Source organism: Macrotis lagotis, chromosome 1, assembly GCF_037893015.1.
Source record: "Macrotis lagotis isolate mMagLag1 chromosome 1, bilby.v1.9.chrom.fasta, whole genome shotgun sequence".
Lineage (NCBI taxonomy): Eukaryota > Metazoa > Chordata > Mammalia > Peramelemorphia > Peramelidae > Macrotis > Macrotis lagotis.
The window spans coordinates 36,192,312-36,219,141 of record NC_133658.1 but is presented as its reverse complement, the minus strand read 5'-3'; the positions used below and the strand labels follow the sequence as shown (position 1 = coordinate 36,219,141).

At 44.8% G+C, this 26,830-nt stretch overlaps 2 protein-coding genes across 10 annotated transcripts in view; one reads left to right on the top strand and one right to left on the bottom strand.

The window, feature by feature from the left end:
- Positions 1-810: 810 nt before the first annotated feature.
- On the bottom strand, positions 811-15,210 carry LOC141495723 (uncharacterized). Of its 9 annotated transcripts, none has more exons than XM_074197364.1 (5): positions 15,069-15,210; positions 12,797-12,849; positions 10,807-10,933; positions 6,496-6,591; positions 811-3,354 (listed from the first exon to the last, which is right to left on the bottom strand). In XM_074197364.1, exons 1-5 carry the CDS (start codon positions 15,193-15,195, stop codon positions 1,103-1,105), a joined length of 2,655 nt encoding a protein of 884 aa, XP_074053465.1. In that variant the 5' UTR covers positions 15,196-15,210; the 3' UTR covers positions 811-1,102. The 9 variants fall into 9 exon arrangements, with proteins under 9 accessions (XP_074053465.1, XP_074053474.1, XP_074053494.1 ...); XM_074197373.1 differs by having other exon boundaries at positions 12,797-12,846; XM_074197393.1 differs by having other exon boundaries at positions 12,797-13,262; positions 15,069-15,084.
- A 7,605-nt stretch (positions 15,211-22,815) lies between these two features.
- The window catches only part of LOC141495773 (uncharacterized), a 41,276-nt gene continuing 37,261 nt past the window's right edge, over positions 22,816-26,830 (top strand). The window contains exon 1 of the mRNA XM_074197488.1: positions 22,816-22,875. The gene's annotated coding sequence lies outside the window, so the exon portion shown is untranslated. The remainder of the gene's footprint in view (positions 22,876-26,830) is intronic.

Here is a 26,830-nt window from a genome sequence, read left to right as displayed (position 1 = left end):
TATTGTCTGTATTTACAAGGAATGAGAAAGTTTTAAAACTCAGAATTTTTTTTCCCTTAATCCCCACCCCATTTGAACCACTGGGAAAGTGGCCAAAGAGAAAAGAAGTTTCTGTTTTCTAATCAGTCCCAAAATGAAGAAAAACCTACTCCAATGGAATTCTAATCCCACTCAGAAAATTAAAGGAATTGCTACTGAAATGTCTATTACTTTAAAAAATTTAATTTGCATTCAATTGACACAATTATTTAAATGGACATAAATAAAAACTAAAATAAATGCTTTCATCAGCTTTCACATACCTACAGACAATACTCAGAAAGTTCCTAGAATCACTATTTAGGGGTCCTTTTTTCCTTTCTTTGAAGCCTTTGTCCCCTTCCCCTTTTCTTAAGTACATTATTGGATCAGTTCCATATATCCAAGGAGAACTGGAGTAGACAGAAACAGACCTGGTTTGATTAAGGTAGCATGCTGCCTCTTAAATCAAAAAAAGGTTCATTATGGTACATTTTGACTATAACCAGTTCATTGTCCTAGTCAGTTGTCAGACCAGCCAGTGAAGGGCATACACAACAGAAATAATCATAGTAAGAAGTTCTAGAGGTACTTCAAAGACTTAGAAAGACATAAGCTCAAAGACAGAGAATACTGATGGAAATATCTTTTGTGAAGGTATTCCTATATTTATAACAATTAAATTTCTTTCTTAATGTAAATTTGCTTATCTTTAAAGGATCTGTCCTCCTTTTAAAAATATATGACTAATTCACATTTATATGGCTACTATACCTTTTGAATTTTATGGTACTGATTAAATTGTCCTTCAGATTGCCTTTCAGCAGTCATTCCAGTAATGAGATTTCCCTCCAGCATGAATCCTTTAATGCTGAGAAAGGCTGGAAAATTAAAAGGACAGTCCATATTTATTACACTCACAGGCTTCCTCCTCAGTTTTCTCACATTTAGTAAACACTAAACAATGATGGGATAAGGCATTTATTACATTCATGTGGTTTCATTCCAGTATGAATTCTATGTTAAAGAGTTAGGTGTCCAGTTGAAGTTCTGCATTTTCCATGAAGAGCCTACCTTTATTACATTAAAGAGAAATTATCATTATAGGTGGGGTTTTTTCGGTATGAATTTTTTGATGTTGAGTAAAAGAACTCTTCTTACTGAAGGCCTCTCCACATTCCTTACATTTATAAGATTTCTCTCCAGTATGTACTTTCTGGTGTACAGTAAGGTGTTTGTTCAGAGTGAAAGCCTTCCCACATTCTCCACATTCATAAGGTTTCACTCCCAAATGCAACCTCTCATGCTGAATAAGAGATATTTTATGACTAAAGGACTTCTCACATAGATTACATTTATAAGGTTTCTCTCCAGTATGAATTCTCCGATGCACAGTAAGATGTGACTTCCTGTTGAAGGCCCTCCCACATTCATGACATTCATAAGGTTTCTCTCCAGTATGAATTCTCTGATGTCTCATAAGAGAACTTTTCTGACTAAAGGTCTTCCCACACTCATTACATTCAAAAGGAATCTTTCCAGTATGAATTGTCGTTTGAACAGTAAATTGTGTTCTTACATTGAAGGCTTTTCCACATTCTCTACTTTCATAAAGTTTTTCTCCAGTATGAAACCTCTGATGCCGAGTAAGTGATATTTTATGATTAAAGGAATTCCCACACTGATTACATACATAAGGTTTCTCACCAGTATGAACTCGCTGATGTAAAGCAAGTTTTGACTTTACATTGAAGGCCTTCCCACATTCATTACAAATAAAAAGCTTCCCTCCAGGATGAAATCTCTGATGTTGAGTAAGTTCTACCTTCATATAAAAGGCCTTCCCACATTCATGACATTCATAAGGTTTCTCTCCAGTATGAATTCTCTGATGTCTTATAAGGGAACTTTTGTGACCAAAAGCCTTCCCACACTCATTACATTTATAAGGTTTCTCTCCAGTATGAACTTTCTGATGAACAGTAAATTGTGCTCTTAGAGTGAAGGCTTTTCCACACTCTCTACATTCATAAGGCTTCTCTCCAGTATGAATTCTCTGATGCACAGTAAGATGTGACTTCTTATTGAATGCCTTCCCACATTCTCCACATTCATAAGGTTTCTCTCCAGTATGAATTCTCTGATGAACAGTAAGATGTGACTTTGTGTTGAAGGTCTTCCCACATTCTCTACATTCATGAGGTTTTTCTCCTGAATGAAACCTCTCATGCTGAGTAAGAGCTATTTTATAACTAAAGGACTTCCCACACAGATTACATTCATAAGGTTTCTCCCCAGTATGAACTCTCTGATGTAGAGCAAGTTTTGACCTCACGTTGAAGGCCTTCCCACAATAATTACAATGAAAAAGCTTCCCTCCTGGATGGAATCTCTGATGTTGAGTAAGTTCTCCCTTCATATAGAAGGCCTTCCCACATTCATGACATTCATAAGGTTTCTCACCAGTATGGATTCTCTGATGTCGAGTAAGCACTGCCCTTCTAGCAAAGGCCTTCCCACATTCACTGCAATCATAAGGTTTCTCTCCAGTATGAATTCTCAGATGTTGAGTAAGGTCTACCTTTACCGAGAAGGCCTTTCCACATTCTCTACACTGATAAGGTTTCTCTCCAGTATGAATTCTCTGATGTACAATCAGGTATTTCTTCTGAATGAAACCCTTTCCACATTCACTACATTCATAAGGTCTTTCTCCAGTGTGAATTCTCTGATGGACTTTAAGCCTGGCCCTCACAATGAAGGCCTGCCCACATTCACTACATACAAAAGGTTTCTCTCCAGTATGAATTCTCAGATGCTGATTAAGTTTTGCCCGTACATAGAAGGCCTTTCCACAGTCATTACATTTATAAGGTTTTTCTCCAGTATGAATTCTTAGGTGTTGATTAAGTTTCGCCCTTACATAGAAGGCCTTTCCACATTCATTACATTCATAAGGTTTCTCTCCAGTGTGAATTCTCTGATGTCGAACAAGTACTGGTCTCCTACCAAAAGCTTTCCCACATACATTACATTCATAAGGCTTCTCTCCAGTGTGAATTCTTTGATGGTCAATTAGTTGCACCTTACTACTGAAAGCCTTCCCACATTCATTACATTGATAAGGTTTCTCTCCTATATGAATTCTCTTATGTTGACTAAGCCCTGAGCTGTAATGGAAGGCTTTACCACATTCCTTACATTCATAAGGTTTCTGTCCTGGTTTTGCATGCAGAACAAGTTCTTTGTATTCAAGGAAGGTCTTCTCACATTTATTATATCCATTCTGTTTTTGTCCAATTTGAATTCTCCAATGTGAACTAAGTGTTTTGTTCTCTGAAAGGAAGAATAATGCATTGATTAGTACTGTCTCTTTTCCTTTCTTTCCCAAGGGTTCTTGAATTTTATGACTGTTATCTTGCCTCCCTGCTTGAGAGGCTCAATATAATTTGCATTACAGAGGGAACTCAGTAAATGCTATTTAAAATCAATAAAACATAGTTGAAACATTTAAATCAATAGAATCACGATTAAATTTTTTCTAAGTGCCCTAATAAAAAGAGGGATGAAAAAGAATTGTTCTGCAAAACATTTGAATATAAGGTAAGGTGTACATGAACAAATAATATGACTTTTACATCTTGAAATATGAAGAGAATCTATATAGACTTGGGAAAGAGGAGAGGAGAGAACAGGGGAACTGACTTAAGAAGGAAGAGAGACTGGCAAAAAGCAGATTGGTTCAATAGTTAAAACAATAGATTAAGAGGCAGAGCATCTGGGTTCAATCCTGCCTTGGTCACATACTTATGTGGTTCTCTTTTTTTGAAATTTGAATTTGAATTTTTTCTTTTTTTAAAAGAAATTAAAAAACAAAACAACCTTTCAGTAAACAAAGAAGAATTTTTTAAATTCTGTATTAGAAACTATGAACTTTCATTCCATAAGGTCTGAATGATTTTTTTTAAAAAGATAAGTTTATTCTGGTAGTAACAAAATCCTGCTGCTTGTCACTTAACCCCACTGCCTCATAAAAATAAAAACAAACTGAAAAAACCCTGTTGTTTATATGTGTCCCTTTATAGCTGTCCTCTTCTCCACTGTGTATTTTTAAATGTTTCTTGAAAGCTCTATTTCTTTTTTAAATTCTATTGCTACTCACCAAATTTTCTTTCCCTCACCAAATCAAAAGTCCTACTCTATAACATATAAGTATAGTCAAGCAAAACAAATCGATACATTGGCTATATCTGAGAATATATGTCTAATTTTATTCCTTGAGTTCAAGGGTTTGGACTAAGTGACAATTGCAGCCTATTACCAATTTCTGCATGGACTATCAGTTGAGAATATTTTAAGTTTTAAATTAAAGAAAAATCTTTTCTATTGATCCAAACAAAAAAAATTTCTTAGTAGAGACTTGAATTTAGCATAGCCTGCCAACCCCTGCTTTAGTCCATCAGTCTCTGCCAAGGAGTCAGTTTTGCTGCACTAGTCATTTTTAAACAATTAAATTTTTTTTAAATATTACAAATCTGCTTTCTCTAATCTTTCCTCTCTCTCCAGCTGAGAATGAAATAAAAATAAAATTCCTATTAACAAAGATTTAAATTCAAGCAAAACAAATTTCCACACTGGTCCTATGTAAAAGAAAAATATGTGTGCATATGCCTCATATATACTTTGAATCCTTCACCTTTCTATCAAATAATTTTAAGTTACCCCTTTAGACTGACTAAAATGACAAAAAAGGAAAATAATTTTTTTGTTGGAGAAAAGGGGGAAAACTAATACACTGATGCACTGTTGGTGGAGTTGTGAACTGATTCAACCAAACTGCAGAGCAATTTGGAACTATGGGTAAAGGGCAAATAAAATTGTTGCTTACCCTTTGATCCAACAATACCATTAGGTCTGTAACCCAAAGAAATCATACAAAAGGGGAAAAGATCCACATGTACAAAAATATTTAAAGCTCTTTTTATAATGTCAAAGAACTAGAAATTGAGGGGATGCCCATCAATTGGGAAATGGCTGAACATGTTTTAGTATATGAATGTTATAGAATTCGATTGTTCTGTGAGAAATCATGAGTAACCTGATTTCAGAAAAGCATGGAAAGACTTGTATGAACTGATAGTGAATGAAGTGAGCAGAATCAAGAGAACATTCTTCATAATAAAAGCAAGTGAGATGATCAACTATAATAGCTGCAGCTCCTCTCAGCAGTTCAGTGATCAAGGACAATCCTGAGAGATGAGTTAAGGAAAAAGTCATCCATATTCAGAGAAAAAAACTGGATGCTGAATGCAGAACAAAGCATACTATGTTCACTTTTTAAAAGTTCTTTTATGTTTTTTCTTTCTTTCTCATTTTTTCTAACCTGAGTTCTAGTTATTTTTTCACAGAATCACTAATATGAAAATATGTTAAACAAGGTTTTACACGTATAATCTATTTCATGTTTGCTGCCATAGGAAGGAAGGTGGGAAGGGAGGGGGAAAGGAAAATGTGGAACTCAAAAGCCTGCAAAAGAATGAATATTGAAAACTTATCTCTGCTTATAATTGGAAAATATATAATCAAACAAATAAATGAGAGTCAAGCAAAATAAATTTCCACATTGGCCCATCCATGTCTCATATGTGTCATTTTTATATTCTGAGTCCTTTACCTCTCTATCAAGATATGGTCAATGGTTTCATCATGAGTCCTCTGAAATTGTGGTGGTTTATTATAGTGATCAGAAATCTGAGAATTTCTGAGTTGTTCTTCTCTACAATATTGTTGATGCTATATAAATTCTCCTGGTTCTGTTCAATCACTTGTTTATATGAGTCTTCAAGATTTTTATCAAACCACAACCCTCATTATTTTTTATAGCACAATAGTAATCTACCACATTTGTATATCACCTCGATTACCACTTATATACCTTAACAATTCCCTTTCTGATGGGCACCTCCTTGGATTCCCACTCTTTGCCACTTCAAAAAGAAGTATATTTTTAAACATCTTTAGAATTTGTTTACTTAAGATTCATCCCTTCTTTAATTTTAATCTAATTCATTTTGTCTCTTCTCCCCTAACCCTACTTCCATAAAGAAGTAAAAATATATTTTGGTAATCAATTCTGTGCATATGTGTTCTTCTCTCCTTTGACCAATTCAGATGAATTACATTCAAGTGTCAATTGCTCCTCTTCACCCTTTCCTCTTTGTAGAGACATCACCTTAGGAAATCAAGAATTTCTCCAGAGGAGAAAAAGTCTGAGTAGTTCTAAGAACTATCATCCTATCCAACATTTTGCAAATGTTTTACAACAGTTTTTGCTTATAATGACTCATCTGTTTCATTTACTTTTAGTCACCTGAATTACTGCTTCTTGGATTTTCCCCTCTATAGCCAACAGTATTCCTCCTTAATGACAGAATTGTTTCTTGCAATGATTCATTTGCTCAATTTTCTTGTACTCACCTAAGCAGTTGTTTCTTGGGATGTCCCCCTTTGGCATCCAAGATCCTTCTCTTCTCTCCAATTGGTATATGACATCTGGTTTGGAAACTGCAAATCCTGTTTGATGACAATGGAAAAATTCTAAGGACTATCTTCTAATTATTCAATCCTCCCTATCCTTGATATGAACAAGGTCATGGAATGCTGTTTATAATGTCAAAAGCATTGACTATGCTAGCTGAATCTGTTTCTTTTCACTTCTTACTAGAAAAAAAGTTCAATGGTTTAGTGAAGAAGGGCAGGAGGAAATTTCCAAAGAATCGGTTTGGACGTTAAAAAATATTCAGGACTAGAATTACTCATTTAATATTTTATTTTTCCCCAATTACATGGAAATATAATATTTTGATGTTAGTTTTTTAAAGATTTTAGTCAGAAATTCTTTCCATCACTTCCCTACCTCTGCTCCAACTGAGGAGATCAATTTACTGTAGATTAGCTATAATGCAAAACATATTTCCATATTAGTCATGTAAAGAAAAAAAAATAAAGACCAAAAAATAAAACTCTATCAATTCTTTCTTTGGAGATAGATATTATTTTTTCACCATTAGCCCCTCAGAATTGTTTTAGATCATTATATTGCTGAGAATAGCTAAGTCATTCATAGCTGATCATCAAATAACATTGCTGCAACTACATACAATACTCTCATTCTGCTCACTTCACTTTGTATCAGTTCATGTAACTATTTTAAGGTTCAAGCCTTTTCAAGGCTCATCATTTCTTATATCATAGTATTCCATCACAATCATAAATTACCACATGTTCAGCCATTCCTCAGTTGATGTGAACCGGCTCAATTTCCAGTTCTTTGCCACTACTAAAAAAGCTACTTTAAGTATTTTTGTATATTATAGTCCTGTCCTTGGATTTTATTATCTCTTTGGGATATAAACTTACCAGTGGTATTGATGAGTCAAGGGGTATGCAAGATTTGATAGCTCTTTGGAGTATAGCTCCAAAATGCTCTCTATGATCACTAAATCACTCCACAACTTCAGCAGTGCATTATTGTTTGAATTTTCCAACATGCTCTCCATGCTTTTCATTTTCTTTTTCTGTCCTATTAGCCAATCTGATATGTATGAGGTGGTGCATCAGAAATGTTTTAATTTGCTTTTCTCTAATCAATAAGAGATTTAGAGCATTTTTTCATATGACCAGATAGCTTTGATTGCTTCAACTGAAAACTGCATCTTCAATTTATCAACTGGGGAATTCCCTTATTTTTATATATTTGACTCAGTTCTCTAGGTATGTGAGAATGAAGCCTTTAGCAGAAAAATTTGCTGTAAGAATTTTACTAACTGTATTTACTCCATATTTTCCCATTTATCCTACTCTTTTCTCCTTTCATCCTGACCATCCTCAAAAATGTTTTGCTTCTGATTATCACCTACTCCAGTCAACTCTTCCTTTCCCTTTTTCCTAACCCCCTTTTCATTCTATTTTTCTGTAGAGTAACAGATTTCTATACCTTACTATATATGTGAACGTTATTCCCTTGCTAAGCCAATTCAGAAGAAAAATAAAGTTAAAGTTGGCTATATCCCTATTTGGGAGAAAGACTCTAATTTAAACTCTCAAGAATTGTAACTATTAGAGAGAATATACTGAGCCAGAAGTGATGGATACTCATGATTTTCTGTGACTCAGAATGAGGTAAAAACACTACCTCCTTAAAAAGGGGGGCAGGAAGGAGATGGGAGGGTGGAGGGGATTGAATGGGGTAAATCTCATTACATTAAGAGGTACAAAAGACCGATTGTAATAGAGGGGAAGAAGGGAGGAAATGAGAAACACCTGAATCTTCCTCTCATCAGACTTGGCTTAAAGTTAACTTACACACACACACACACACACAACTCAGTTAACTTAAGAAACATTTTACATTTCAAGTATTAAAAGGGGGAAAGGGGAGAGGGAGACTGAAACAGGGAAGGGGAAAAAAAGAACTAAGAGAAGGAAGGGAAGGAAAAGGGAAAGGGAAAGAAAGGGGAGGGAGTCGATATGAGAGAAAACACACTGAAGGGGGCAGTATTCAGAAACAAATTACTAGGAAATATGGAGGATGTGAAAAAGAGGGAAAAATACAATCAAAGGGAAGATATCATGGAGAGCAATAAAGAGTTAGTAATTGTAACTTTGAATGTGAATGGGATGAACTCTCCCTTAAAATATAAGAGAATAGCAGAGTAGATTAAAAGCCAGAATCCTACAATATGCTGCTTACAAGAAACTCATTTGAAGCAGAGAGATACATATAGAGTAAAGGTAAAAGTTGGAGCAAAAATATATTTTGCTTCAGGTGAAGTGAAAAAAGCAGGGGTAGCAATCCTTATTTCAGACAAAGCAGCTGCAAAAATAGATGGCATTAGAAGAGATAAGGAAGGAAACTATATCCTCCTAAAAGATATTATAGACAATAAAGTGATTTCAATATTGAATGTGTATGCACCCAATAGAATAGCATCCAAATTCTTAAGAGAAGCTGAAAGAACTACAGGAAGACATAGACAGTAAAACTCTACTAGTGGGAGACCTCAACCTTCTACTCTCAGATTTAGATAAATCTAATCATAAAACAAAAAAAAGAAGTTAAGGAGGAAAATAGATTGTTAGAAAACCTAGATATGATAGACTTATGGAGGAAACCAAAGAAAGAATTGTGGAGTTTGAACAAAGACCAAAGACTGTTACCTTCAATTTAGGGAAAAAAAAGTTATCTTATTATGTAATTTTGCTATCTCTTATACTTTATTTTTCTTCCTTAAGGACATGATTTCTCTCTCATCATATTCAATTTGGATCAATGTATACCATGGAAACAATGTATAATTGCCTTCTGTGAGGGTGGGGAGAGGGAAGCAAGATTAGGGAGAGATTTGTAAAACTCAAAATAAATAAAATCTTTGAAGAAAAAAAATAAATTTAAAGTGCTCCCACCCATTTCCAGTATCTTGCTGGATCAGTGGGAAGGGTCTGTTGCACCAGGGTGATAGAGGAGCACAGTGCAGCCAAGCCACGCCTCAGTAAACTGGGCCCCAGCAATTCAGGGACAGAGGGGCTTGGGACAGTGTGCCCTACACTCTGGAAGCAGAGCCCCACCTTAACAAAGAGTTAAAATCAAATCTTAAGTTGGGGAAATGAGCAAACAACAGAAGAAAAAAAATCTAACTACAGATAGTTATCATGTTGATAAGCTTAAAATAACATCTAGAAGAATATAACAAGTCAAAGCTTCTTCACCTCAAATCTCCAAGAAAAATATGAATTGGTTTCAGATAGTGGAAAAGTTCAAAAAGGATTTTGAAAATCAAGTAAGTGAGGTAGAGGAAAAATTGGAGAGAGAAATGAGAGTGATGAGTGAAAATCATAAAAATAAGTCTGTAGCTTAGTGAAGAAGACACAAAAAAGTACTGAAGAAAATAACATGTTAAAAATCAACAGGGTCAAATGGAAAAGAAGATCCAAAATGCCAATGAGGAGAAGAATGCCTTAAAAGGCAGAATTGGCCCAGTGGAAAAGTAAATACAAAAACTCACTGAAGAAAATAATTCCTTAAAATATAGAAGTGAGCAAAGGGAAGCTGATGACTTTGTGAGACATCAAGAAACAACAAAACAAAACCAAAGGAATGAAAAACTAGAAGAAAATGTGAAACTGCACTGAAAAAAAAGACTGTCCTGGAAAATAGATCCAGGAGAGATAATTTAAACATTATTGGATTATGTGAAAGTTATGATCAAAATTAGAGCCTAGACATCATCTTTCAAAAATTATGAAGGAAAACTGCCCTACTATTCTTGAAAAAGAAGGTAAAATAGAAACTGAAAGAATCCACCAATCATCTCCTGAAAGAGATCCCAAAACAAAAATTCCTAGAAATATTATAGACAAATTTCAGAGTTCTCAGGTCAATGAGAAATTATTGCAAGCAGCTAAAAAGAAACAATTTGGTCTGCATGGAGCCAAAGTCAGGAAAACATAAACATAAAATTTATGAGTTTCTACATTAAAGGATTGTAGGGCTTATAACATGATATTCCAGAAGTCAAATGAGCTTGAATTACAACTAAGAATCAACTACCCAAAAAAACTGAATATACTCTTGGGGGAAAAGCTGGACATTCAATGTAATAGAGAAAAAGTATTAATTTTTAAAAAACTGAATTTAGAAAATCTTGAAACAGAACAAAGTATTTACTGAGGGAGATAGCAGACATTCCAGTGGGCAGGATCTACCTCAAAGGGGCAGCTGTCCCTTACCCAGGCAGACTAAATTCTTATAGTTCTCCAGCATCACATCCCTGTACAATTCTTTCTGAGAAGGATCCAAGTATACCCACTCCTCACTAGTGAATTCCACAGCCACATCTTTGAATGTCAAAGATTCCTGAAAAACAAAACACATTTATGCTTACCCATCTTCACCTTGAATTTAGATAAGTGAACTTGAAAGGAATTTTGAGGGTGATTCAAAGAGTGTTTGGAATTTAATGTCTTCTAAGGCACATATCTGAGTATCATATTGAGGGTATTCAATGAGGATACTCTAATTCAGGATAAAATCAACAGACAGTTTTCCTTTTATAACTTCTATCCATGCTTTCTTCTATTCTCTGGGGTCAAGCAGAATTAAATCGAATCCTTCTATTTGATAGATCTTCATGAAGACAACTACCAGGTCTTAGGTCTTCTCTTAAAAGCACCAAATAATAAGTATGATCTCCTTGCCATCCAAGTGGCTCTCCTCTGTTCATGTCCAACTAACTGTCGTTAAAATGCAGTGCTCAGAAGCGAACATAATATTTCAAATTCCAGATACATCAGCAAGCTCAGGGCACAGTGGGGGGAACTATTACATCTTCTGAATAGGATACTATATTGCAGAGAAATAAGAGTTGAAAGGGAGCTCAGAAAATTCATGTGTCAAAGGATCATTAATTTATGATTGGAAGGGAGGGAATGGAATTCCCTGATTTTAAGAGAAGAAAAATGAGATCACAGAAGTAAAGTTATTTGCTTAAGGTTACACTGAGAGCAAATGACAGAGTTGGAATTGGAGTTCACTTTTGTTGACTCTAAACCTAACAGTGTTTCTAAAGTAACTATGCTGCCAGGCATTAATATTTTTTAATGATATACACATTCATACAAAGATAAGAATTTAAGTTTCACATTTTTCTACCACCCTTCCATCCCACCCCCTTCTTTATAACGGCAGGTAATCTGAAATAGTTTATACATTTAAAATTACAGGCACTAGTTTTGGGACAAAACTACAAACAATTCCTGGTCACTATGATTTGTCTGGGGCAGCCCTGACCAAACAATGTTGAACCAGGAAAGAAGCTTTTTTGGAAATCCAGGAAATCACCAAGCAGGGACCCCATTACCATGGGACCTTCATCCCAGGAGAGTGTTCATCATCAGCCTTGGGACACGGGACAGTGAGAAGCAAGTTGGAGAAGTACAGGGATTTAGGGTGGAAGTATATTCATTCTCAATGAAATCTACTGAAATATAAAAGGTCCGACATTGACCCTGGCAAGGATATGTGTTTCAGGGGTAGCTTACCCTGACATGCAGGAAATCCAATCCCCACAAGAACCTATTCAAGTCATATTAACTACTAGTGAAATAAATACTTGTCACAGACTTGGAAAACAGTGGACTGTCTGCCCTTTGTATCCAATGCAATTGCAGTTTGTACAGTAATTAAACACAGATCTGATTTCAGAACAGTTAAAATTGGATGAAGTATTCAAGGACTTGGGAATTCTTTTGTTAGTCAAGAGTTAAGTGTCAGTAAAAGCAGTTTTGTTGCTGTCACTAAGGAAGTCAAGAATATTCATTTTTATCTACAGACAGGAAATCAAACAGTATAATGGCCCAATGAACAACAGATTAATATTACTATGGAATATCACTTAATTGGACCAATCTAATTAATGCCAGGCCAATGTCTTAATCTTCATAATCTCCTAAATTCTGTTCAGGATATCAAAGGGTGAGAAACTGGGAATCGTGTCCCAAAGCTGAAATGAGCTAGAACCTTATTTTCCAAAGAACTTCTTTGTGCACCACCAAAGACCTATGATACCTTAAGACAATTCCAACAGTGCAGGTACAAGTCTTCCCTAAACAGTCTAATTTCTAGGATGGTCAAGTTCAGGGGTTACAGGGTATGGGAAAGGAATATATTCACACACTTTGGAATGAATCAATATTTCAGGAAGCAGCAGATTTCACTCACCATGGCTGTCAGGGGGACAGATGCCATTCCTTCCTCTTCAATGCTCTCACCTACTGGAGGAGGGCAGAGGTCACAAGAAGGGAATTACAAGTTAACATGGACCATATTTAGCTGAATCCACATTCACAGGCAAGAAATCCCAGCACATGGTGGGTATTCTAAAAATCCTTATTCCCTCCCTTCCCAACTTCTCATGTTACCTCCTCACTAGTAGGGGAAGGATACAAGTCAATTCAACAAATATTTATTAAAGATACTACTAGAAGAAAAGCATGTTGCCAGGTACAGGGGGGTTTGGGGAAAGGAAATGATCCTTTCCTTCAAGGAACTGACCTGATCATGAGGAGATACTGTACAGGGAAACAAATGGAGAGTTGAGGAAGAACAGAGAACTATTAACTGGGGAGCAGGAAAGGCTTCTTGGGACCATAGCATCCAAGGTAAGTTTTGAAGAAAGATAAGGACTCTAGGAGCAAAGGTCAGACAAGACAGAAGTGTATTCTAGTCCCCATGGACAATTATATTGTAGTTCCCCAGTGGGAAAAGAAAATTCAGTTCCAGAAAAGTCCAGTTTGGCTAAAATAGATATGAAGGAAATAATCATGCAATAAAAACTCTGAAATCAAATTAGGTTGAAACCAAATACTGAAGAGTCTTAAAAGGTTATACATGCACTTATTCACAAAATTTGAAGAGCTCAGAGAGCCCTTAGAAACCATCTAGTTCATCTCATCCCTAACTTGAGAATTCTTCCACAGCATGCCCCAAAGTAATCATATTGCCATTACCTGAAGACCTCCAATGAAGGAAGAGTTCCCTCCCTCCCAAGGCAGCCCATTCCACTCTGGGAAAGCTCTTTGTTAGTAAGTATGACCTTCTATCAAGACTAAATTCGCATCTTCCTAAGTTTACCCCTTGCCCTTGCATTTATCCTTTGGGTGAATCAAAAATGAATCTAATCCTGCTTCCAAATGAGGGTAACAAACATCTGGGAACAGTTGTCACACGTGAAGTTTAAAATGATGTTGCTTAGGTTTAGGAAGGGGTGAAAGAATTCACAGACACAATGACCCAAAGATAGGAGGGACATATAAAGTATATTACAGTCCTCTAAGCAGGATGAGTTCCAAATCAGAACTAGCAATTTTGAGGGGGCAGGGACAGTAGAAAGAGACTTTTAAAGGGAAAGTCAAGCAAGTAAGGTGGGTTGGGAGGGACTAATGCTATACTTTCTGCCCAAGTGTGGTTTAGGGAATCAAGTCAGAAATGGTCAAGGACAATTATTTGTGCAGCTGGTCAGCATTCCATTATTTCAGTACCCTCCTGTAAGCTTCAACTTCCTTCAAATTCGAGACAACTTTGGGGGCCAGGACTAGATGATTCTCCTGGGAAGTTGTCAGCAGAAAAGTACAGAATATATAAGATTGTTTCTGTACGAGGCCAGCACAGAAAGGCACAACATAGCTTTGTTGCTGGCCTATTTCTCTAAAATTTTCTCCGCAAAGACAAAGAAATTCTAGATTCCTTCGAATGACTTTTGGATGGTCTGTCTCGTAAGACATAACCCTCCCTACTGTATTCCTTAGAAGCTCCACGTTGCCTCTAAGAAAAAATACAAACTCTTCTGCTTTGCTCTAGGCATGCTGCCTTTCCACTTAGTTTGCATTTTGTAATATACACATTTTTTTCTCCTCCCCCCCCCGTGAAATAAAGAAAAGAAAGTGAAGACGCTGGCACCCAGTACGGACAATCTGGCCGAGCTCAGGAACGGGGGCCCGCTGCATCCGCGGCTAGGCTGAGGTCCGCCCAGGGGCCGGCCAGGCCCCCTCCTCGGGGGCTGCTCCTGGGTCCCGGCCGCGGCCCGGGCTGCGGCTCAGGCGGCTTCTCTGCGGCCGGCGCGCGTCCGCCGGGCCCCCGGGCTCCGCTTCCGAGCTGCTCGGCGGCTTCTCCCCGTCATCGCGCCCCAGCAGGCCGGGGGAGCCCCCTTCTCCGCTTGCCCCCGGCCCCGGGGCGGACCTCGGGCGTCCCCGCGGCCCCGCGGCCCTCCTGCGGGGCTGGCGGGGCTGGAGCGCTCCCCGGGGCGGCGGGGCGGGGGCTCCGGGAGAGGAAGGGGCGCTCGGGGCGGGGCCGGGGGCGGGGCGGGAGGCGGCGCCGCTGATTGGCAGGCGAGGGAGGCCGGCGGCCGCGCGCGCCCCTGGCTCTGCTCCTCCCCCGCCTCCGGGGCGCGCCGCCTCCTCCCCGCCGGCCGGCGCGGGCTCCGGCCCCTACTCACCCGGGCTCGGGCTCGGCCTCGGCCCGGCCGCAGCGGAGAAACGGGGCCTGTCAGAAGCGCCAACCGGGCGGAAGCGGAAGTGGCTCCTTCCCTCCCCTGCCCTTCCGGCGCCGGGGGGAGGCGGCATTCTGGGACGCGTAGTTCCGAGGCTGGGCTAGCTTGGCGCCCAGCCCCTGGTCCCGGGGCACTTCCTGGCTTCCAGCGCCTGCGCCAGCTCCTGGCAACAGTCGATGGCGGAGCTGGAAGGCCCCCCGGCGCCATCGCCGGCTCCCGTGGGGAGGGGCGCAAGCCCGCGGTCAGGAGGCCTGAGTTCAGATGCGGCCTGGGGCGCCTCAGCCGCGCCGCCTCCGCCTCCTGCACAGAGGGGAGCGAGCAGCGCCTCGGGCAGCCCCTGAGCAAAGGAGCCATCCCAGGGGGACCACGCCCCCGCGAGGCCACGCCCCCGAGATGCCGCGCCCCGAGAAGCCACGCCCCCGAGATGCCGCGCCCCCGAGAAGCCACGCCCCTCGAGGCCACGCCCCTGAGAAAGCCACACCCCGAGAGGCCACGCCCCCGAGAGGCCACGCCCCCTGAGATGCCGCGCCCCGAGAAGCCACGCCCCGCGAGACCACGCCCCCGAGAAGCCACGCCCCTCGAGGCCACGCCCCGCGAGGCCGCGCCCCCGCTAGGCCACGCCCCCGAGAAAGCCACACCCGAGAGGCCACTCCCCGCGAGGTCACGCCCCCGCGAGGCCACGCCCCCTGAGATGCCGCGCCCCGAGAAGCCACGCCCCGCGAGGCCGCGCCCCCGCTAGGCCACGCCCCAGAGAAGCCACACCCCCGGGCCAGAACCGCTGAGGCTGGGACTGGGGGCGGCGCCCCCTGGAGGGCATCCCCGGGAGGGCGTGCTACTCCCGCGCCGCCGCCCCCAGAATGCCCCACCTGAGGGGGGGGAGCGCGCGTGTGCGAGTCTGTGTGTGTCTGTGTGTCCGTCCATCCGTCCATGTCCGAGTTTACCAAGAGACACGGGGGGAGGGAGACTTGTTTAGTCTGTGTGTGGATGTGTTTAACATGTATGAATGGACTTAACTGGTGGACTTCATGTGTGTGAATGGACTTGTTTAACACGTGTGTGAATGTGTGTTTAACGTGTGTGAATGGACATGTTTAACTGGTGTGTGAATAGACTTTTTAATGTGTGCATGAATGGATGTGTTTAACATGCGGGTGGACGTGTTTAATGTGCATGAATGGACATACTTAACTGGTGTGTAGCCTTGTTTAATGTGTGAATGGATGTGTTTAACATGTGTGTGGACTTAAGTGGAGTGTGTGAACTTGTTTAATAGGTATGAGTGTGTGTGTGCAGTTATTGAAGAAATTTAGAACCAGAGGTGGAATGTGTAACACACCTAACTTAGCAGCCCTGCTTTGCATTTAGGATGAGATTTAAGCATCAGTCTATCTGACCATTGTAACGTCATCAAAATTGAGATTACTTAATCCTCATCGGGATTCCTTCCATCAGATGCTGATTAGGTGACAGTTCATGTTTAGTGAATTTTTGTATATAGGACTAAATCACTTGTTTCATATAAAATTCTTATTATACATCCAATTCCTTTTTACCTCTCCTGTGTAAGTATACCTTTGCTGGGAGCCAGACATTTCCTAAAGTAAAGGAATAGCGATTGAATGGCCCAGATGTTGGGAGTGGGGAGCATAGAGCGCCACCCTGCTTGTTAAATGTCAAGCTCCCATAATTGAACCCTGTCCAGATCATCTGCTTGTGTACAGAACAGCACATGCTGCATATCCCAGCGCTTGTGAGTTCTTGAGCCTTCAATTGACATTTCTCTAGTGGTTTCTCTAGCTCCTCCTTAGGGGCTTACCTGACATATTCTTTGATCTTTTATACATCTCACCACACATGATTACAACTGTTTTTCAGGACCAAGTCCACCAATACTTAATGTCGTATGTTGGGAATGTTTTATAGAAACATCTTAATCCTGCAGAAGTAAAATTTCAGAAACATTTCATAAATAAGAAAGTAGAGTTTTTCTCCTATCCTGCTGTGAAGGGGGAAAAAAACTCTGAAAATCACAGGTTAAGTGTGAACAGATGTATTAGACACCTGTAGCAAATCAGCATCTCCAGCAGAAAAGCCCCAGGAAGGAAGAAATTCGTAGAACAATCTAGTAAAGTTTCAGGAAGATGCCAGATAGAGTTGAAAGGTGGAATAAGAAGGATGGAGATTTACAAGAAAAATGTGCATACTATTCTAGGAGATACTCAACTTGCATTACTTTTTAACCCTCTTCCCAGTCAGTGTGAATGATCCTTGGGGAGTTTTCAAATTTTCTTTTTTAAAAAATGTAAATTTGGCAAACAACAAATATAACATTTCATTATGAAAAAAGTAAACAGTAAAATGTTAAATTTAGCATGCTATTTCTTTTATATTATTATCTTTTTAGGTTTTTTGCAAGGCAAATGGGGCTAAGTGGCTTGCCCAAGGCCACACAGCTAGGTAATTATTAAGTGTTTGAGGCCGGATTTGAACTCGGATACTCCTGACTCCAGGGCCGGTGCTTTATCCACTGTGCCACCTAGCTGCCCCAGCATGCTATTTCTAACAATAGTCTTTTTTAAGGTTTTTAAATTTTATTTTAAAGGTTTTCTTCTGTATATTTTTTAAATGTTTCATTGCCAATCCTTTCTTTTCTCCCATTTTTATCACTGTTATTTTCCCCATAAATTTTCTCATTCCCAATAAAAAATAAAATCCTTATTGAATACTAATTACTTTATGGAATAAGGGGTTAGGACCACAAATGGGTCCCTCTGAGTGGAGATGGGGGCAGTCACACCTTAGTTATTTGGATACTCATCAAGAAAGTCCCCTGATGACTGCAAAGCAGGGAGTAAGTAATGCTTCAATCACAGGTGAATAAATGGGTAGAGAGGCAATAAAGAGCCAATCAATACAGAGGGCAGAGGTAAATGGAAGGCAGCAAGGGGAAGGAAAGGGAAGTCACATCACTTATCTAACCTGACATTGGCCTTAGGAGCATTCAGGCTGCACAGCCCTCAGGAAGCAGATATGTGCTTGGCGTGAGGCAGGAGTTTGGGGTCCTATTTTTAATAGGGTGTTTGGTAGCATTTAGCCTCCTAACGTAGCCATGCTACTTTGGGGTTAGTTCCTTACCTTGTATTCACAAAACTGTTGGTAAAAGTTAAGCACCCATCTCATCTCAAAGTTATCAAGATCATTTGTTGTTCTGCTACTCTTACCACAAATGTCTGGATTTATTAGAGATTTGTGTATAAGGGCCTACAGCCAACTTAGGTGGCTTTCCCTGGGTTTTTGCTATAACAGAAAGTACTACTGTAAACATTTGGGGGAGGTACATAAATATGATCCTTTGCCTCTTTAATTTCCTTGGAGTATAAGGGCACATTTTAGTAACTTTTGGGGGAGATTGATCCAAATCACTTTCCAGAATGGATAAAACAATTTGCAACTCCAATACTAGTCCTCCCCAAATCCCTACAAAAAATATTTTCCATTTTTGTCAGTCAGATGGGAAACTATTTTCTATTTTTGTCAGATGGGAAATGATGTAATTTTAAAATTTCATTTAATTTAAATTTCTTGTTAGTGATCAAGGGAATATTCTCATATAGATGTTGATAGTTTGAATTTTTTCCCTTGAGAACTGGCTATTCAATTTATAGCAACTTTACTAATGACAAGGAAATGAGATTGAGGGTATGCCCATCAGTTGGGGAGTGGCTGAATAAACTGTGGTATGTGATTATGATGAAATGCTATTCTTTGTGAGAAATCATGAACAGGATGCTCTCAATAAAAAACTTGCATGAGTAGACCATGAAGGTGAAAAAAGAAGCAAGACTTCCTTCAAAAGCATAAATTTAGAAACTAGGTTATGATCTCATATATTGCCTAAGGAAGCTAACCTTCCATTTCCTCCCCTTACTCATTTCCACTGGTCCCCTACTTGACTGCAACTCAGCCCCTATAAAGTTGGTCATACCCTTAATCTTACTATCAACCACAAATACACCATCGTTCAGTTCACCATCATGAACTCTAAAATTCCCTATCCGATCACAATCTATTGGCTTTCCATGTCTCCCTCTGTCTTATATTATCAAGCCTAGCTCTTCATTTACAACGTGACCTCCAATTCTTGGACCCCTCAGTTCTCTCCCAGGCCATCTCCTCTGCATTAGCCACACTCTCCTCTTTCCCCCATCTTGATCCCTTGATAAGTTAGTGAATCAGTTAAATTCTGCATCTCCTGGTGAATTGCTTATCCCCTTTTATCACTGCTTGTACCCTGGCAGCGTCAGCCTTAGATCATTACCCTGCTCTGCTGCCTTTGCTCCTTCACATCTGCTGAACAAAGGTGGAGAACATTAAACAGCCATTCAGCCTGGGTCCACCACAGACTTCTTACAGATTCTCAGCTAGGTCCTAACTGCTTCCAGACAGTCCTCATATTTCTCTAATTCAGTGTCCCACCATCTAGTGTGTCTTTTCATGTTCCTTCACCTTCCTTTGGATTTCCCTTCCCCCCTCACTCTCAACTGAGAAGCTTGCATATTTTACTTAAACACCTGAGGCCATTCCCTTCTTCTCTCCTCCTCATAGCATTCAGATGCCTTCTGCTGCTATGTCCTCCTCCTGGTCTCACATAATGAAATGACTCTTCTTGCCAAGGCAAACTCCTTTACCTGTACATCTTCCATCCCATCTCCAGCAGATTACCGCCTGTCCTTTGGATACTTCCACTTTATCTGTAATCTCTCCTTGGCTACTGTCTGTTTTTCTAATGCCAGCAAGCAAGCCCAAGTCTCTCAATGAAACCCCACTTTGATCCTTCTATTGCTCATGCCATATGTCTCCTTCCTTTGTGGCAGAATTTAAGAAGAGCATCTACAACAGGGGTCTCTATTTCTTCTCTTTTCATTCTTTCCTTAACTCTCTGAAGTCTGGCTCATCCTGCTGATCCTGTGTTGTCCACAACAGGGTCCCCGGGGAGATGGTGGTCAGGCACCTGGTGCCTCCCACGTATCCCTCAACATGCCCTGATAGGTAAGCCTGTGGTTGCCTTGGGAATGGCAGCTGGTTTGAAGTTGGAGAAGACCCTGGTCTTCTCCACAGGAGGCTGTGCTGAAAATAGTACCAGAGGTCCTGGGGAGTGCTGCTGCTACCAGGGTTCTTGTGTTTATCTTCCTTTTGGTGGCAATAAGTTGACAGCAGTTGCTAGTGGTAAAAAGGAAAGTAGACTCCTCCACAATTATTTCTCTTAATGACTGATACCCTAAACAGGAAGAGTTAAAGCACAGAAAAAAATATAGACCCATATCTCCATGAATTTTGATGCCAAAAGTTGAATAAAGTATTAGCAACAACATTACAGCAACATTTTTAAAATTATAAAGTATTACTAAATTGGATGTATACCAGCAATGTATGGTTTGCTATAAGGAAAATTTTAATCATAATGAACCACGATAATTACAAAGTAATAAAAAATCCTGATAATGACAGAAGTAAAAAAAAAGTTCTTCAGAAAATACACCTTTTATGTTAAAGACATTAGAAGACATAGGAATAAGTGGATCATTTCTTAAATTGGAATAGTAATAACTCAACAACATATTCAAAACCAAGAGTTAACATTCCATAATAATAAACAATAAACATTTCAATAAGATCTGGGAAAAACAAAGATAGAAATTGTCATATTATTTGATAGAGTTGTTGAAATAGTAGTTATTTCTATTGTTTGGTTGTTTTAGTCCCATCCCACTCTTCCTGACCCCCTTTTGAGCTTTCTTGGCAAAGATATTGGAGTGGTTTGCCATTTGCTTCTCCAGTTCATTTTACAGTTGAGGAAAATGAAGCAAACAGGGTGATACTGCTAGTAAAAATCTGATGCCACATTTGAATTCAGATTTTCTTGACTCTGGAGCTGATGCTACATACACTGTGCCACTTGATGCAAGTAATAGTAACAAATAAATAAACTGAGCAAAGGAAAAGAGGAAACGACTGCTTTTGCAAATGATATAGTAATTTATATTTTAAATTTTTAAAAAATTTTAGTAAAAAATCAAGTGAAATAGGTCAAAACTTTGGCAAAGTAGCAAGATATAAATCCAACTCACCCAAGTCATGTAGGGAATTGATAGAAATATGTAATAGCATGAGCAATTCTGGAACAATTTTGTGAAACAGAAGTCGGGAGGACCTGAATTCAAATGTGGTCTTAAACACTTACTTGCTGTATGACTCTCTGCAAGAGGTCTAAAAATAAAAACAGGAGTAATTTCCTAATAAATGAATAGTCAAAGCATGTGAATAACCTCCACAAGGGAAGAAATCTAAGCTATCAACATATGAGGAAATTTTCTTAAGCCAACAAAATGACAAAAACAGGAAAATATTTTTGGAAATATCCTTATACCCCCCAAATAAAAGCGATGGGGTCATATTTATAGGCCAGAAAAATGTAGTGATACTTTTTAATAGCAAAACCTAAGAAAGATGATGCCTATTATTTGAAGAATAGCTGAACAAACGATGACATTGAAATGGGATGGAACTAATTTTAAGAGATGATGAGATGGGGATTTGGGGGGATTTTTATGAAGTGGTGAACAGCGAAGTGGGCAGAGGCCCACCTCTTGGCAGAGGGGTAGACGGGAGGTGAAGGATCGGGCAACAATTTCGGACCTGATCCCCGTGTGCTTTTGTTTTTCTTGATTCCACTTCTTTGCTCCAAGGTAAGTGTGTTTCAAGTGTCTCCTGTCCCGTCCCCCCTTCCAGTGAGAACAGTGAGTGGACTTGGCAGTGACCAGGGCAGGAAGGAAGCTTGCGAAGGCGAGTGGGCGTCCCGGACGGGCAGACTGTGCCAAAGTGAAGAGCCGCGGGCTGCTTCTGCCCCCCACACCGGGTGTACATCAGCCCCCCCCCCCCCCCGGGCGCAGGAGTCGCTGACGAGCCCCGGGCATGGCTGGCACCGGCACAAGCACACCTGTGGCTCGGGGGGGTAAGGGGAGCTGCCCGGGGCCCGCGAGCCTCCTCCGCGGCTGAAGCCTGGCCCGGCCCGCGGCCATCGGGGCCCCGAAGCCCCCGGGGTCCCGTCACGGGCGGGGGCCGCCGGCTGGTCACGCGGGCAGGAGTGCCCCCACCCCCGGCCTCGCTCCTCCCGGGACGCCACACGGGCCCCGGGGCTGGGGGGGACGCGCCCCGGCGTCTCGCGCCTCCGCTCACTGCCACGGCCGCGGGGAGCCGGGCCGGGACCCCGGCCGGGACCGCTCCTGGGACCCTGGCCGTGACCGCGGCCGTGACCCCGGCCGGGACCGCTCCTGGGACCCTGGCCGTGACCGCGGCCGTGACCCCGGCTGGGACCGCTCCTGGGACCCCGGCCGTGACCCCGGCCAGGACCGCTCCTGGGACCCTGGCCGTGACCGCGGCCGTGACCCCGGCCGGGACCGCTCCTGGGATCCTGGCCGTGACCCCGGCCGTGACCCCGGCCAGGACCGCTCCTGGGACCCTGGCCGTGACCCCGGCCGTGACCGCGGCTGGGACCCCGGGGAGGCGGCGGCGCGTTCAGCCGGGACTACGTTTCCCAGAAGCCTCTGGGAGGCGCCTTAACCCTTTCCATGGCCGCGCGCCCAGGGGAGGAGGGAGAAATTAATTTCCGCTTCCGCCTGCTCGCCTCCAGCGTCCCGGTGAGCGGGTGTCTCTGGGCTCGGGCCGGGCCCCGAGTCCGCCATCGCCCGCCGGGGTGAGTAGGGGCCGGGGCCGGGGCCGGGGCGGCGAGGGCGGGGCGCGCGCGGGCCCGGGAGGGAGCCGCGTCCGCGCGAGGCGCTGCGAGTGCGCCGCCAAGTCCCCGCCCCCCGTGGCGACGCCTCCTCCGGGCGAGCCCGCGCGGCAGCCAATCAGGGACGCCGCCCCGCCCCGCCCCCCAGCCTCCCGCCCCGCCCCCAGCCTCCCGCCCCGCCCCCAGCCGCCCCGCCCCGCCCCCAGCCTCCCGCCCCGCCCCGCTGCTCTAGTCTCGGGGACCCCCCTTAGTGCCGCCGCTCCCGGGCGTGGCGCCCCCATCCCGCCCCGAGGGAGCCCCTTCCTCTCACCGAGCCCCTCCCCGGGCCCCGCGCAGACCTCCCGAAAGGAGGGAAGAGACCGACGCGTACAAAGGGGGCGCCCCGCACTGCCCCCCAAGGTGACGCACCCGGACCCCCCCCAGCGCGGAGGAGAGGCAGGGGCAGCCCGGGGGGTCTGCTCTGGCGCCCGAGGCGGGCAGGGTGACGTCAGCGGCCGGAGCCCCCACAGCGGGCGGACGAGAGGGGGCCCGGGGCGCCCGGGGGCAGAGGCCAGAGAGCGGGGAGAGGAGCGGCGGGACCGGGCCCAGGGCCGCCCCCCGCCCCCGCCCGCGCCCCCCGCCCGCGCCCCCGCCCGCGCCCCGCGCCCCGCACCCCCCACCCCGCACCCCCCGCCCGCGCCCCCCGCCCACGCCCCGCACCCCCCGCCCCGCGGAGTTCATGGCCGGCCACCTGGCCTCCAGCCTTGGCTTTCCCTTCCGGCTTTGTTTAATCGGGAGGCGGAGAAAGGAGAAAAATAAGTGTGTTTTTAAAAAACATAAAGCTAGGCTGCAGGCGGCGCGTGAAGAGCCCCGCACACCGAGCCCGGGGGCCCCGCACACCGAGCCCGGGGCCCCGCACACCGAGCCCGGGGGCCCCGCACACCTAGCCCGGGGCCCCCCGCACACCGAGCCCGGGGGCCCCGCACACCGAGCCCGGGGGCCCCGCATACCTAGCCCGGGAGCCCCGCATACCTAGCCGGGGGCCCCGCATACCTAGCCCGGGGGCTACCTAGCCCGGGGCCCCCCCCGCACACCGAGCCCGGGGCCCCCCCGCACACCGAGCCCGGGGGCCCCGCATACCTAGCCCGGGAGCCCCGCATACCTAGCCGGGGGCCCCGCATACCTAGCCCGGGGGCTACCTAGCCCGGGGCCCCCCCCGCACACCGAGCCCGGGGGCCCCGCACACCGAGCCCGGGGCCCCGCACACCGAGCCCGGGGGCCCCGCACACCTAGCCCGGGGCCCCCCGCACACCGAGCCCGGGGGCCCCGCACACCTAGCCCGGGGGCCCCGCACACCGAGCCCGGGGGCCCCGCATACCTAGCCCGGGAGCCCCGCATACCTAGCCGGGGGCCCCGCATACCTAGCCCGGGGGCTACCTAGCCCGGGGCCCCCCCGCACACCGAGCCCGGGGCCCCCCCCGCACACCGAGCCCGGGGGCCCCGCATACCTAGCCCGGGGGCTACCTAGCCTGGGAGCCCCGCACACCTAGCCCGGGGGCCTCCGCACACCGAGCCCGGGGGCCCCGCACACCGAGCCCGGGGGCCCCGCATACCTAGCCCGGGGGCTACCTAGCCCGGGAGCCCCGCACACCGAGCCCGGGGGCCCCGCACACCGAGCCCGGGGGCCCCGCACACCTAGCCCGGGGGCCCCGCACACCGAGCCCGGGGGCCCCGCATACCTAGCCCGGGAGCCCCGCATACCTAGCCGGGGGCCCCGCATACCTAGCCCGGGGGCTACCTAGCCCGGGGCCCCCCCCGCACACCGAGCCCGGGGCCCCCCCCGCACACCGAGCCCGGGGGCCCCGCATACCTAGCCCGGGGGCTACCTAGCCTGGGAGCCCCGCACACCGAGCCCGGGGGCCCCGCATACCTAGCCCGGGGGCTACCTAGCCCGGGGGCCCCGCACACCGAGCCCGGGGGCCCCGCATACCTAGCCCGGGGGCCCCGCATACCTAGCCGGGGGCCCCGCATACCTAGCCCGGGGGCTACCTAGCCCGGGGCCCCCCCGCACACCGAGCCCGGGGGCCCCGCACACCGAGCCCGGGGCCCCGCACACCGAGCCCGGGGGCCCCGCACACCTAGCCCGGGGCCCCCCGCACACCGAGCCCGGGGGCCCCGCACACCTAGCCCGGGGGCCTCCGCACACCGAGCCCGGGGGCCCCGCACACCGAGCCCGGGGGCCCCGCACACCGAGCCCGGGGGCCCCGCATACCTAGCCCGGGAGCCCCGCATACCTAGCCGGGGGCCCCGCATACCTAGCCCGGGGGCTACCTAGCCCGGGGCCCCCCCGCACACCGAGCCCGGGGGCCCCGCACACCGAGCCCGGGGCCCCCCCGCACACCGAGCCCGGGGGCCCCGCATACCTAGCCCGGGGGCTACCTAGCCCGGGAGCCCCGCACACCGAGCCCGGGAGCCCCGCATACCTAGCCCGGGGGCTACCTAGCCCGGGGGCCCCGCATACCTAGCCCGGGAGCCCCGCATACCTAGCCGGGGGCCCCGCATACCTAGCCCGGAGGCCCCGCACACCTAACCCGGGGGCCCCGCACACCGAGCCCGGGAGCTTTACATTTGTTTTAGAGGAGTTGCGGAGCTAACAAGCAGCCAAGTGCTCTCTGTTTCACACAGGAGTCCTTCCCACAACACTAGGGGGAAAATTGTTGCCACGCTTTCTGCCTTCATTCCAATCTTGGCTGCCTTCGCTGTTTTTGTACAAAACCTTATCTACTACAGTTGAAATTGAACACTTCCAATATTCTCTAGCGCTTGTTTGATTATTCACTTCTCCCCTCTCCGTACATCTGACAGAGCGGACATTTTTCTCCTGACTGGCCTCTGGAATCATCCCTCAAGTCTAAATCTTCTACCCGTTTGGACCTTATCTTGGTATAGGGTGTGAAACGGAGAGCCTTGCCTAGCTCCTGCCGTACTCTTTTCCAGCTTTACTTGCAGCTTTTGTCCAATGGTTCTTAGCCCAGAAGTTAGTGTCTTTAGGTTTTTCAAGCAGTAGATTTACTATGGTCATTTACTAATATTTCTTTTGTTCCTAATCAATTCCATTATCTACTTTTTTCTTTTTTTTTCTTTTTTTGCAAGGCAAATGGGGCTAAGTGACTTGCCCAAGGCCACACAGCTAGGTCATTATTAAGTGTCTGGGGTCGAATTTGAGCTCAGGTCCTCCTAACTCCAGGGCAGTGCTCTATCCACTGCCACCTAGCCACCTCTTATCTACTTCTCCATAGACAGTTTTCATACCTGATGCTTTATAATATAACTGGTATGGTTAAGCCACCTTCTTTGCATTTTTTGCATTAATTTTCTTATTCTTGACCTTTTGTTGCTCTTGCTGAATTGGTATGACACTGAATAAGTAATTTAAATTATGTAGAACTGTCATTTTTATTTTAATTTTCTCAGCCTACCTGTGAGCAATTAACATTTTCCAGTTGCTTATTTTATTTTATTTTTTATTGACATTTTCTCTTTCCAAATACTAACATGTTATAAAAGTTTTTCAACATTCATTTATATACCTATATATTTTTAAGTTACAAAATTTCTTTCCACCCTCCCTTCCCATTCCCCTCCCCTCATCAGCTAACAGGTTAACATTGTATGTACACATTTGTGTTAAACATGTTTACAGATTAGTCATTTCAGTATGAGGAATTAGGATTAAAGGAAACAGATACATAAGAGATAATTTTTATAAAGTGTTCCATCAGATTCGGAAGGGTTTTTTTTTGTGTGTGTGTTTTGTTTTGTTTTTCTTCCTCTGGTTGGGGATCATATAGTCAGTCCATAACCAGTCAGATACAGTTGTCCTAGCTCTCTGGATTAAGGAGGTGAGTTGCTTCCATCATGGTTCATCTCCCATTGCTGT

Excerpts from the sequence above, each read along its gene's own strand:
- LOC141495723 (XM_074197364.1), bottom strand. The coding sequence starts at position 15,195 with ATGCCGCCTCCCCCCGGCGCCGGAAGGGCAGGGGAGGGAAGGAGCCAC. Across the intron at positions 12,850-15,068 it reads GAGGCCGAGCCCGAGCCCGG|TAGGTGAGAGCATTGAAGAG; the intron begins GTGAGTAGGGGC and ends GCCCTCCTCCAG. Across the intron at positions 3,355-6,495 it reads CCCAAGAAACAACTGCTTAG|AGAACAAAACACTTAGTTCA; the intron begins GTGAGTACAAGA and ends TCTTCCTTTCAG.